This window comes from Anomalospiza imberbis, chromosome 10 (genome assembly GCF_031753505.1).
Source record: "Anomalospiza imberbis isolate Cuckoo-Finch-1a 21T00152 chromosome 10, ASM3175350v1, whole genome shotgun sequence".
Taxonomy (NCBI): Eukaryota; Metazoa; Chordata; class Aves; order Passeriformes; family Viduidae; genus Anomalospiza; species Anomalospiza imberbis.
This window is the reverse complement of record NC_089690.1, coordinates 11,221,567-11,235,364: the sequence shown is the minus strand read 5'-3', so window position 1 is coordinate 11,235,364 and position 13,798 is coordinate 11,221,567. Positions and strand designations below refer to the sequence as shown.

The window sequence follows — 13,798 nt, the reverse complement described above, 5'->3', positions numbered from 1 at the left end:
GGATGCAGCCCTGCCCTCTGCCTTGCACAGAGGCACGGAGTTAGAAACACAACCTCTCACCCCACAGCCCCTTCCCTCCAGCTCCACGCAGCAGCTCCCACCTTCCCAGCTTAACATTTCCCAGTCATTGCAGTGCCCTGCAGGCTTCCACCACCCCAAGTCCTCTCAGGCTTACTCTCCATGTCCCTCATTATCCTACATCCTTAGCTGCTCCTTCAGACAAGGTGTTCCCAGCAACAACACCATGCCTACATCCAGGGAAGAATATCTGGGGTTTAGAGTTTAATCCTCTCTGCTTGCCCCCTCCTGCTCACCACAGGCAGGCAATGGAGACAGAAAGCAGGAGCCTTTCCAGCACCAAGCCTGCCCACTCAAGAGCCTATGGGCTGGAGTGATGCTCTCCGCAAAAACAAGGGATGCCTTTCCTGCAAGGAATACAAGACAGCAAGTAAATCTTCCAGAGCTGCCAAAAGCAACCTGTTATAAATGACCCTCTAAGTTATGAGATATGGACTCTCCACAGTACAGTTAATAAATAACACCTCACAATCCTTCTAGGTATGGAAGCTTACGTTGGGTGACACTTCTGCTTGCCCGAGAGGGGCACAGTTAAAAATGGAGTGTCAGGAAAATAATACTTTTTAATTACGAAGGAGATAAGTGTTTTTAAAATACAAGGAGCTTGCTGCAATCTTACAAATCCAGAAGTGAAAAGCCTTTCCTAGGACAAAAAACTGAATGCATGTAACAAAATCCATCATTTTATAAGAAAAGAAAGATCTGTAAAGCCAACCAGAATTTTATCCAAGCACTATAACTACCTATTTACAAAGCAGAAGTCAGGATGAAAAGAGAGTGCATGTGAGAGGGCATTTATAATTCAGTTTACTGTGACATCCTAAGGTCCCAAGATCAGGATTCTGATGTGCCAAGCACTATACAGGCACACTGCAAGAAACCAGCCCAGAGTGAGGAACAAGCACTGCCACTGTAACAGGGGAAAGCGACATTGGCACAGAAAAGGGACACCTGAAGTAGTGAAGCACTGATGGTTTCCTTTTTCCCCTTCATTTTTGGGAAACCATCCAATTTCCCTCCAGATACACCCCCCTCAAAAAACAAAAAACAAACAAACAAAAAAAAAACCACCAAAAAAAAAACTGCTTCACATAAGGGGGCAACTGCCCCCAACAAACACAGCAAAGGCCATCTTGCTGCCAGCATCTAATCGCTTCCAGTCTGTTTTCTTGGACACGTCTCTTCCACTTTATTTCCCTGCTAAGGCTTAAGCCTGACCCCTTCCTCTCCCCATTTCCATTTCAGAGACCCGTTTGACAGCAGAGAGCAGGTATCAGAGGCTCAATAATTTGCAATCCGGATGAAAATTAAAGTTGCATTTCTCAGCGCGTGTAGCGCTCCAGCCAGGAATACCCAGATCTCCACGGCCCACGGGAGCGAACTGAAGCAAATCCCTCCGCATGTCGGGGACCGGGGGCATCGCCAGCCCGGCTGCAGGAGCCGCGGAGACAAATCCGCGGAGCCGCAGCTCGGTTCGGTCCCCGCACACCGCGGGATCGCCGAGGGTCCCCCGAGGTCCGCGGGGGTCCCCGGCCCCGCGGCGGCACCGGCAGCATCGCGCCCACCCCCGCTCCGCTCCGCTCCCCCATCCCCGGCCCCGCACGCTCGCTCCCACCGTGCCCACCTGTCCTCCCTCGTTCCTGGCCGCCGGGCGCTGCTCCTCGGGCTCTCCCGAGCGGTTCCTCTTCTTTCTTTCCTATCTCCCCCCGTGCCAGCCGAGGAGCGGGGGCCGCTGCCGCCTGCGCGCCGCTGCCGCCCGGCTCCCCCCGCGCCGGGGCTGGAATCCGCCTCCTCCGACACAAACTTTCCCTTCGCGTGCGGGGAAGTTCACGGCCGGGGCGGGGCGGGACAGGCTCCCTTGTCCCTTGTCCCTGCTCCCGCCCACGCCTACACAAACCCGGGCGTCCCCCGCGCACCCCCAGGCAGCGCGGCTCACCTGAGGACGCGGGGAGCGCACAGCTGTGGCCGGCGCGCCGCGCCGCGCTCTCCTCTCCTGCCTCCTCTTCTGCCTCCTCTTCTGCCTCCTCTTCTGCCTCCTCGCCGTCGCGCCCGATCCGCGCCCCCGGGCTCCGCTCCGCCCCGCCCGCCCCTCTCCCCGCGGCCGCGCTCCGTACGCGCTCGGGGCGGTCCCGCCGCCCGCGGCGGTCACTGCGGGGCAGCGGGGCCGGGGCCGGCGGGCGCGGGGCCGGAGCAGGCACAGGCACAAGCACGGGAACAGGCACAGCCCCGTCCCTCCGCAGCTGCCGGGTCGGGCCGGGGGAGGCGGGGTGCGAGGCGGGGTGCGCGGGGCCACGGCTCCCTCTCCTGGCCGGAGCCGTCCTGCCGGCGGCGGCTGCCGGGGGCCGAGAGGCGCCCGGAGCCCTTGGACACTTTCTGGCCACTTTCTGGGTGGAGCGGGCTGGCAGACACAGCCCTGCTGCTGCCGCAGCCCCTGAGCGCTCTGCGGGCCGCCTGCCCCCTGGGAAAGTAGTTTCCCATTCTCCTCTCTGGTGTGCTGGGATTCCTTCCTAGTAATTTCCTCCCGGTGCTCCCTGGACATTCTGATGCCACCTCGTCCCAGAGAAGTGACACCGTTTTTGCTCTATCGCTGGTACAGATACAGCCTTGATGAGGCTGAAATTGTTGATGGATGAGGAGTGGGCAGCTGAAACAGATTGCAAGGGCAGTGTCAGGGAGTCCAAGGAATAAAAATCTGCAGAGATTTGGGCCAGCACCTGCTCCTGGAGAATGTGGCCAGTAATTTTAAGTGCAGCCCCTAGTGTAGGAGTGCCCTTGCCCAGGAAAGCTCATTGTCCTCTCAGGTTGGCCTGGAGTCTCTTCCATCCTGGCAGTGAGTCCCCTGCCCTTATTGGTACTTTTATCACATCTTGGCAGGCTGACAGCAGAGAGAAATGGCTGGACACAAAGCCTGTAGCGCTAAGGAAACTCCTGTCTGCTGAAAGTGCTGCAGCGTTTCTTAGCACTGTTGGCTACAACACCTGGACTGAGTTCAACACCTCGGTTGTTATCCTCAGAAGGTGATTCCAGGATATCTAGGAGACCAAATTTCACCCCACCTCATGAAGCTCCTCTGCAACAAACCTATCCTGGGGTGCAGGGTCTGGCCAAGGCATCACAGCCATTGGTAGCCCCCATCTCCCCATCCCTCTGCATGGCTGCATGAGGCACTGCTGCACACATGGCTGCTGTGAAAGGGGGTCCCTGCCCTCAGCAGCCCCACCACCTCTCCAAGGTGGGCACACCTAAAGCTCCCCTCCACCCTGAGGGACAGGGGCTGCAGGCTGGCTGTGCCACTGGCTGGGAAGGAGCTGTGGTGGGAAGGCAGTGCTGTTCCAGCAGCTCCAGCAGGAAAACTCTTCCTCCTGTACCTCTCTCTTCTTCCCTTCCCAGGGTTCTGGCACAGCAAAATTAGGCAGAAAGTTTCTTATCTCAGCAGCTTCTGTGTCCTGGTGGTGAATGCCCTTGAAAATCTGCCTACTTGGCTTGTGTTTAGAATCAGCTCTACTCAAGCCATCTCTAACCCAATTCCATCCAAATATTAAAGCAACTTGTTAAGGCAGAGCTCTATGAAGACTAATTTACCCCACTTTAGGGGCAGATTGGTGTGTATTTTGCTCCATGTGACCTGCACTGCTCCAGGACCCCATCTTGTCTGGACCTACTTTAGGTGTCTCTAAAACTTGGCTGCAATACTGAATATAGACAAAACTGGAATAGCAAGGCACAATTTATGAGCTGTATTTTTCAACATACTTACTGAGAAATATGTGCTTAAAATTGCATGTTGAAATATGACAGTCCACTTTTCTCATAGAAGATGAAATGACAGAAGGGTTGCATATTTTAGTCATGATACCTAATGCAGCTGTGGGAGTAGCTCAGCTGTCTGGTGATTGTTACAAGAATTTAATAAAATAACAATAATTCCTTGTTCTGTGTAATATCTGCCATCCATAGATACTGATCTGGGATAGGACATGTCATGGTTCTTGTTTGGGAGGATCCGGGCACTGTTGCAATAGTGGTATTGCAGGTTAACAGTCACCAAAACACACACCCTGGGAAATTCATACTGTTCCGAACTCCAAGCCTGCCAGTGCAAATTAGGGTCTTTAGGCCAGGGTCAATAATTTTCTCTGATCTTGATGAAAAGCCAGAATTTAACTTTAGATTTTATTGAAAGGCTCATAAAATAAGATTCAAGACCAAATTTCCAGAGACTGGTTAAAAGCTACAGCTGATAGCAAAGCCCCAAACCACACCTGCTTATTGTGTTTTCATGGGAAAGGTTTCAAACCCTTTTGTTTATGGATTAAAAGAATCAAAAATTTCCTACTGTAAAATGAGGATAATATTTCTCACTTGGGCTCAGTGTTGTCATAAGGATATTTTTGTATTGCTATTTTTTCTCCCATCCTCTCTCCACACTTGCCCATGTTATTTCTGTGCAGGTTAAAATACAACACAGTTACACCCTAGAGTGAATTATACTATGTTTTGAAGAGCAATTCAGTAAATAGAAAATATTTTTAAGCTCAAAAAGGCAGCATTGTTCCACAATTTTTGGACAGGGAGCAAAGAGTAGCATTACTAAGAGAAACCACGGGGGGGACTTAAATAGCAGAGGAATGTGTTGGTGTTGAGCCAGGACACTGGAGGTTCTGGCATTGCAACTGCTATGAAAATATTCCACAGACCTCCAGTAACAAGTGGCCAAAGGCTTTGTTTTGCTGCTGTTCTATTCCCCTTAGGCAATTTAAAGTTTCAAGCACAGGAGGATCCTGGATCGTAGAGCCCAGTTCTCTGCTGTGCAGGAATAATGTTGTGTATGGTCCTTTCCATGAAAGGACCATGCTCCGATTTTAAACAATTCTGTGGTTTTGCCTGTTACCCCTCTGTGAGATTCTCCTAGGCTGTCCATGTCCCTGCTGGTCAGGAACCTTTCCCCACATGTTCTGGCACCAGCACTGGCTCTCATTTCAGTAGCTGTTTTGCTCACTTCTCCTTACTCAGGTATTTTTATGGAGATGGTTCTTGTCTGCCTTTCTCGCTGAGCTATGGAGGACTGGCTTTTCAATCTTCTTTCCCAAATGACTCTCAGTTCACCTCAGACCTCTTCCCTCCATCTGCTGTGGTGTCAATTAATCTCAAAGTTCATATGGATTACCAAAAGTAGTTAGAGTATTAAATGGGAGGAGGTCTCACTGATGCTTCATACCCTGACATTAAAGTCCCCATTTCTCACTGAAATATCTCACTTGGTAATCCCAAGATTGCACTTATCTTTCTCAAATAAGCTGTAGTGGTGACCTCATATTTCTCCTCCATTTTTGCTTGCAATACTAAATTCCCAGCCTCGATCAGAAACTTGTTACTATTCCCTTGTCAGTTCCCAATTCCCTTGTTTTTGTCCCAACTCTCAGCCTGCACAGAGTTTTCTGATTTGTTTGTTCTTAGCCAGCATTTCTGATACTGGAAGATCAAGGTAGTTTCATAACCTCTAAAAGACATGTTCTTGCTTGTTACTCACACCCACCTAACCCATTTTTCCTCCTTCCTAGTTCAGGAAATAAGCCCTAGACTACATGTAATTATAGTCTGTGCAGTTATAAATGAACGTGCCTTCTGTGTTTGACACCTACCTTTTAACTGGCATTGAGAGGAGCACACCTGATAACCTAAGATACAGGACACAGGGAAGATGGGAGAGTGACAGATATTTCTGACATAGCAGCACATGGACCTCCCATCTGCTTCTGTCAAGGGAGCTGATGTTACCCACACATGGAGCTGAACATTTTCTGCTGAGACCATTTTGCAGCGAGGAACCTGTGCCTGGCTGAGCAGGCAGGCATGGCTTTCAGACAGGTATGGACTGCACGTTCACCAAAATGCATGAGGAGACACAGTTGCATGTGTCAGGTGAGCCTGACTGACAGAGATTGTGTATGCTCTGCTGTATTGACTATGTCCAAACCACATCTTGGATCTCACTGCCCAGTGAGGCATTTTGTGTGAACCTCTGCAGGAGCCCTGCACAACAAGGAGGGACTGGAAGCACAGCTTCGTTATGAGTGTGTCTGTGTTTATTCCTGAGGATGTAGCAAATAGCTTTTGTCCTTGTTAATGTGCTAAATATCGTTAGTGTCTCTTCTCCTGTGTTACTACAGTGGTAGGACTGCTAATACAAATGGCTCTTAAATGGAAACTTGACCTTACATGACTTGCATCCAAGTCCATTTAAATCTCTGTCACACATGTTTTGATACAGCCTAAGGCCGGAGATATTTCCAGTCTTATGAGTCTGTGTTTCATACAAACTAAAGCTGTTTCAAAGCAGTGATGGAGAGGAATATCTTCTCATCCTACTGAAGGCTTTGGCTTTTGGCTGGTATCTGACCCACAAGTACACACACGTTGGACACCGTTTGTGTTTAGGATGCCTGAACATCCTTTTGCACAGTGTGTTCAAACACACCGAATTTGTGTAAATTAGCTGACTGTGGAGGTTGCAGGAACACTTAAACTGGGTTGGCATTTCTGTTGGGCAAGACCAGCATCTGTCTCAGTCAGTCTTTGAAGAAAGCCTCCAGCCTGGCCATGAATTAGGCTGCAGTTTACCTTGCTTGCTCAGTGATGCCAGTGAGAAGTGGCAGGCTGTCAGCAGATTAATAAAGCTAGATAGGCTGAACACAGCCTTGGCATCAAGGCAATTCCCTACTGATGGGTATTTCTACAGGGAGTAGTCTCTGGAGATGATTTCAAACTCCTGGCTTCTCTGGCTGATGGTTTGCTGACACCATTGCAGAAGGGAAAAGGCACTGAATGAACACATTGTCTTTCCTGGGTAAATGGAGCCAATTAAAAGATATTATAAAAGTAAGAAAAGGCTTAATACAGTGTATTTTTATCCTACCTATTTGTAAGAGTTCCTCCTGTCTTGACATAGGTTTATACAGGTGTCTTGATGCTTTAATAGTTTCTCAACAGTCTTTTTCTGAACAAAACCCAACTTCTCTGGGTGACTGTCTGATAATAAACTGCAATGGTTAAGGAAAAAGAGAGAGCATCAAGTGTGGTAAATGAAAAAAATTCCATTAGCATATTCCAAAGTCTTATTATTATAGTCAATAACAGTTTATTTTCCCCTAAAAATGCAAGATCATTCTGCAGAATGACTTTTAAAATCTTTGATTTCACTTCAACAGTGATGAAGCAACATTAACCTTTAGACTCTGAGTTTATCTGTGCATATGTTAAGGATTTCTTAAGGAAAACAATTATTTTGTGGAGCTCATAAAAAGATTACACAAGCAACAGAAGATTTTAGGAGCAAACTCAAGAAATTGCAGAAAACCTTACACTGTCGCTGGAAAGGGCAGCTGCAGGTTAGCAAGACCTTGATGAAGGGAGATGCTGTTACTTGCCAAAATCGGGAATTCCTCTGTAACAGACTGGCATGTTTTAACCAAAGGGCACGACCCTCTGCTCCTGTTAATCAGCACTGCTAATGGAGATGTAGCAGTTCACACTGGTGGAGGTTCTTGGCAGTGCTGATTGCTCTGGTTAGGCAAAATAGCCATCTGCACAGAGAGTGATTTCTGGCATCCTTGCAGCTCTTTTCCCAGGTCAGTGTATTTCCAGGTATTTGAAAGTTCCTTTCTCATAACAGCTGCTATCAATCCTTATAAAAATGAGGATAACAGACGAAGCAGAATGGCCAGTTTTGCTCTACCTCTATTGACCTTACTGGATTTACATTAAAGAGGATTTTGGAGTAATAAATTTGCATTTGCACAGTTACTAGGAACATGCTGTAATTCCTCCCACCCTGACTGCTATTGATTCCCAGATGCCAGATCAGTGCAATGCAGCCCTGTGCCACTGCAAAGGTGCAACAAATATTGTTAGCCTCCCAGGATAAAACAAGCCTGGACAAAGGTTTTTGAAGGAATGGGTGAGCCACAGTAATGTTTGATTAGTTTTGTGGATGGTGTTCAGAGAACAGCTGTAAAGGCAAGCAGAGGAAGTATTCAATTTATATGGAAGTATTCAATTTATATTCAATATATATGGAGAATGATGAAATACTGCTGCCTGCATGTGTAGGTAAAACCTCCAGCTCTCACAGGAATGTGGGCATCTTGAGGAAAACACTTCGTTTAGGGCAGTTAATGACTGCTAAGAAACTTGACAAAAAAGACTGAATTAAGTCCATGGAAATTGGATGGATATACAGGCAGCCTTACTCCACAAGTCATGCTTATGGAAACTTCTTTTTTTTTGGAAGCAGATCTCCCACCTGCCTCTTCCTTATGAGATGAGAGATCTTAAAGATCACTGAAGAGGAGGGAATCAAGAGCAACGCATTTGTTAGCAAGTCATAAATTTGCAGGGAGAAAGCGCGGGGAGCAGAAAAAGAATGAACTCGAATTTCACAAGGGCGAGAGGCGCCCTCGAAGCCCAGCAGTTGCTCGGCTCATGGCACAGAGCCATCAGCTGGGAGATGCAAAGTCTCAGAGCAGCATCTGACAATGAAGTTCACAAGTCGTTAACCAGCAATGTAAAGATGATCTCGGCAGGCTGCAAGTGAAACGACCTCCCAGGTTTAACACTGAGTCTTCATAATATGCCAGAGACAGTTCTGAAGAGAGTAATTGGCCAAAAGGAAATGAATAATAAACCCTATGATAGAAGTCAATGCTCCTGAGAACTTTTAATTTTTTTCAGTTAACATTCTCTGTATTACTATTTCTCTGTATGTAGCATGGATGAAAGATCCTGGGTGAACTGGAGTCCTCTGCCCACCCTGAGAAGGCTGAACTTAGAGGACATTTCAAATCAAGGTTGTTCATCCTGGTAAACAAAATCTTCATCTGATCTGAAACAAAAGGTGTCCTTTCATGTTTGAGCCACTCAACTTTTTTTTAAACCACTTAAAATACTTCAGATTTGCATTTTTTTCTTTAAGATTTTGACTTCTATTTCAAGCACATTAAAATTCTCCCCTCCACTCCTTTTTAGTCAAAACTCTTCACTGAATTCTTCTTCAGTTTATAAATAGTTTTGGTCCCTCTAAACCATCATTTTTATGACTTTCATATTTCTGGAAAAAGAGGCACTGCTATTATTAGTTATCTACAGTCTTCATGACATTATCCAAAGTATTGTCAAACAACTTCTGTTCTGCTGTTACTGGGAGAACACCCTATTAAATGGATGGGGGTTTTTCTTTGGCCAGTCACTTCAGTCAGTTTTCTCAACCCACAGTTGTGAAATCAGCTAGCAAATTGAGGTTGAAAAATACCCTTGGAGGAAATTTCTAGTTTGTTCTCACATGGCTGTGTGCTCCCAGTAGCCTTTTGCCTGAGCCCAAGCCACCATGTTCAGGTTCACCAGGAGCTACACCTGTCCCTGTGGATGGGGAATACGTGTGAGATCCCACCCTAATGGACAAGTGCATTGGATTGGTGCACTGGAAAAGTGCACTGAATTAAGTCAGGAAAATATCATGTACTGGTGCTACAGTATAACACAGGAAATTCTGTGGTTTGGATATCAACACAGGTTCATGGGGAGGGAGCTGTTTATAAATAAGCTGTGACTCCCCATTACTTTCCAGATATATCTGTGGGTGATGTCTGGTTGATTCTTTCCTTTAGCTCCACTTTTCTGCTCTTGCCACAACTGAGATATAATTACAACCTGTGTTACCGGTACTTAAGTCAGGTTTAAAGTACAACTTTTAGCACATCTAATGAAATGTAAGTTCTCCTTTGCAAAGTGTATTAGGAGAAAAGGTAATACAAATGTTACTTGGCAAGCCAGGTAAATAACTTCAAACCTGGAATTCCTTGTGAAGAAAAATACAGGGCTACAACTCTTCCATTCTCCGTGAGCACTCCGCTCTGCTGGTGAAAAGATATTTCCTTAAGCTTTTTATCTGGTGAAATCACCTAACCTTTCCTTTTCAGACATGGAATTTTTCTGCTCACACATGCTGTCAGTTGTTCTGTGAGGTTATTTCTCATGCAAACCAAAATAGTTCCTGATTTAAAGTGTTCCTCAACCTGACTGTTCACATGATAAATGACATAATGGAGTCACATTCGTTAGCACCAGAAGAAAACTCCAAAATAGAAGCAGACAATTACTAAACAAACATTCTGTAATTATCTTTTCTTTCCCGACCAGCTGAACGATGAAGAAAGCAGCAATGTGTGGAGCTCATGATTAGAGCTGGTCATTTAGGCAAGAAAAAATATCGGACTCTGGCGTTCATCAATCAGAACGTGGAGGAAGCTGGTTTCAGCCGATGGGACCAATATTGTGGTGGATGGTGATAATTTTCCCAATGTTGCCTCGCACTGACTTCCCTTTTTATATTTTTAATCTGTCTCCTAAATCACTTCATGCAGCTGTCTCTGGCTTATTTTCTTCTGTCTGGCATTAATAATTAATTCCATTGCTTTTGGTATGCCCTTGACCTTCAGCCACTTCCAACACTTTGATATAAATCTTTGGATGCATTGCATTATATATTCCATTATACATGTTTGAATTCTACATGGAGGTGTTCACACCCTGGCCTGTCCTCATAAGAACTGGAAGAGTCTTTTACAGATCTTTTTTACTGCTTCTTTGGTGCTCATTAGTCCATTATCTGGCAAAATAACAGTCTTATTCTGAGGCACACCACTATTTCAATTACAGAATGATCATAATTAGACTCTCTGCTCATTAGGAGTTCATTGCTTCATCTACACATGGGAACCTGTATAAATCTTAATTAAAAGAAGAATTGCTTGTTGTTTAATCATGAGTTAAACCTTAAATAGGAATCTGCAAATTAAGGAAAAGTTTAAGTGCTCTTTTACATATAGGTAAGGTAACACTTACTAATGACTTGCCCAAATGGGATAAGTGTTCCAGATGTTCAAGGCTAAACAGCTGTGGGATTATTTGCTGGGGATTCAAGGAAGGCTCAGGGCAGTTCCTGCCTGATGTACTGTTGGGTCCCTTCCACACCCTGCCTGGCAGTAGAGGGGCAGAGAGTTTGGTTTCTTTTAGATTAAATGTTAGAAGAAATTCTTTACTGTGAGGGTGGTGAGAAGCTGGCACAGGTTGCCCAGAGAAGTTTTGGATGCTCCATACCTGGAAGGATTCAAGGCCAGGTTTGATGGGGCTCTGAGCAACCTGGTCTAATGAAGGGTGTCCCTGCCCATGGCAGAGGTGTTGGAACTGGATGATCTTTAATGTCTTTTCCAACCCAAACCATTCTATGATTCTTAATATGCCATTCTGGCAAACATTTAATTTGTTGAATGAAGAAGCAGTTTCTTTCGATGTGAAGCAAAATTTGTCTCTGGGGAATATCTTGAAGGGGAGACTCTGAAGTGTAATAATTATTTGTTAAAAATATTCAGCATGTATTTACAAAGAATGAGGCACAACTGCAATGCAGTCTGATGGTTTGCCATTCCCAAAAGTATTTATGACAGATATTATCATTAGTTAACTCCTGATGAGCCCTAACATGGGAGTGTTTGGCACCGTGAAGTTTTGTGGCTCTGTGGAACTGGGTTTCTGAAAAACCATGGCACAAGTCTTCACTGGGGTTTGTTCTGTACAGTGAAAAACCAAGCTGAGGCGATTGCTAGAGACTTGCCTACAGCAGAGCATGGACACCCAGCAGCAGAGCTTGTGAATCCCACAGGCCTCCTGCCTGCCTGCCTGCCTGCCTGCAGAAGAGGGAGCTGTTCTAGTCTCCAGGGAGCAGCTCTCCAGTTTTCCTCTCCTGCTGTAGCCAGGTGTGCTTGTACCTCTGGAAGTAGCTAAGCAAGTTTTTGCATTTCAGTTACATATCCGAAGGGCTTGTGCTTTTGTTATTGCTGGTATCATCTGTCATCTCCTCCTGAAACAACTCTTCAGGCGTGCAGCAGATGAAGTTTGGTGGTACTGTGGATCAAATCAACTACTTCTGGTTTCTGTAACAAAATAAGGAACAGCCCAGCCTTCTCTTCAACAAAGAAAGAAGGTTTGATTTGCAAAGCCGTAATTCACAAAACATCAGTTGTCCTCTTTCTAGTAACCTTAAGATTAGCCAAGAGAAATGTGGAAGATCAGTCCTTTTCCCCTCCAAGCAGTGTACAGGGCTTCAACTGATACCAGTGCTTCCAGGTAAAACCAGCTCTATCTTATGGAGTTTTTTATAACGAGGAGTGGATTAAAGATCCAAGCAGAGCTACTTCATCACCCTGGTCTAATGATATTCAGTAAATACAATTGGACCACTTAGATTCCAGTAGCAGGAGGAGCAATAATTGATTAAACCTTCAATGTTCAAGATCAGAAATAAAGTCAGGGGGATGCTGCAAAAAGCCAGGAAAAAGCAAGAAAAACTGATTGAAAGTCCCACCAAGCGTAAAGGGAGCATCTCATCCTCCCAATGTCCAGAGAAAACATTTATTTTTATAATAGCTTTTTTTTAAAAATCAGTCAGCATCACCAAACTCATTCTGGTGGTAGACACTGTTCTAATCTTCCCAATTTTCATGCTCTGTAGATTATGCAATATCAGATCGAATATCATTGCTCAAGGATTCGTGCCTTGTGGTTAAAAGATGCAACCCGAAGTGGAAGTGCTGGGACAGAAGTGGGACTGGCTGTGCCCACCATGGCTGGTGGTGAGAGCAGGGAGTGGCAGGGACAGGCAGAGCTGCTGGCTCAGGGCTCACCTGCCCACTTGTCAGACACACGAGTTTCCCTGGGAGAACTGGGAACCTTTTGGCTTCAGTAATGAATCAAAAAAGTGGAACGATTGCTCTAAACACTTTTGAAATCAAATATACAGAGTTCTACCTGTTTATCTGGTGAGCACTTGTCCCTGTTTCATGCTAGTGAAATAAACACTCAGATTTTTAGAAGTGTCATACAAGGGTTGAATTGCTCAGGTATTGAGAACAGTGTTATAAAATCAAAGATTATGAAATTACAAATATAAAAATCAGGAGTTTTATTTCCTTACTTTTTGAAAATATCTCTTCTGCTGTTTGTTTAGACAAAATTATTGAGTATGGCTCACATTAATTTGTTGAGGTTTTTCCAAAAAGTATTGTCTTGGTAAGAACAGAAAATTCTGTCTCTCTGTGCAGTCTATCTCTGCATACAAATGATTGTTTTTAGCTGTGATTTTCTAACTCCCGAGGGAATTCATGAGTAAAGAAGAGCTCTCCATAATGCATGCATGTATGTGTATATGTCTGTATATACAGTTTATGTTGCATATTTATTATTTATGTCACAGGAGCTTATTCAAAACATTACTCTATCTTTTTTCTTTGAAAATATTCATCTAGGAAAATTACTGACCTGTCTCTCTGCCATGTGCCTCAGTGCCAGCTCAGGTCCCCTTTTGTGACCCCACAGTGGGTCCAGTGCAATGACCCAGCCTGTGCCAGGCCTGGGCTGGGAGCTGAAGGGCCTGATTCATTCTTAGGGTTCCAGTTGCTGGTTCATCTGAGACCTCCTGTGTGACACCAGGTAAGTCCCCTGCAGGGATGGCAGTGGGGAGAGGGGCTCTGGACAATGTGGGATGCAGTCCATGGCCCCATGGAGCAGAGCCTCCCCACACCCTGTGGCCCTGAGGAAAGCCTCCACCACTGCCCAGGGAGCTGGGACCAGAGACTGCAGCATCCTGCTGGCAATATCAGTCTTCTGA

General features: G+C 45.7%; 1 protein-coding gene across 3 annotated transcripts in view; it reads right to left on the bottom strand.

The window, feature by feature from the left end:
- IL1RAP (interleukin 1 receptor accessory protein) overlaps positions 1–2,208 on the bottom strand; it is a 51,337-nt gene extending 49,129 nt beyond the window's left edge. Inside the window, exon 1 of one of the 3 annotated variants that reach the window (XM_068200676.1) lies at positions 2,015–2,208. Coding sequence is in view for 2 of the 3 variants with exons in the window: in XM_068200675.1 (XP_068056776.1) it covers positions 253–254 (2 nt within the window). In the remaining variant the exon portion in view is untranslated. Of the gene's footprint in view, positions 1–252; positions 1,074–2,014 lie in introns of those variants that run through there. The other 2 variants (XM_068200675.1, XM_068200677.1) reach the window with 2 other exon arrangements.
- Positions 2,209–13,798: the final 11,590 nt, after the last annotated feature.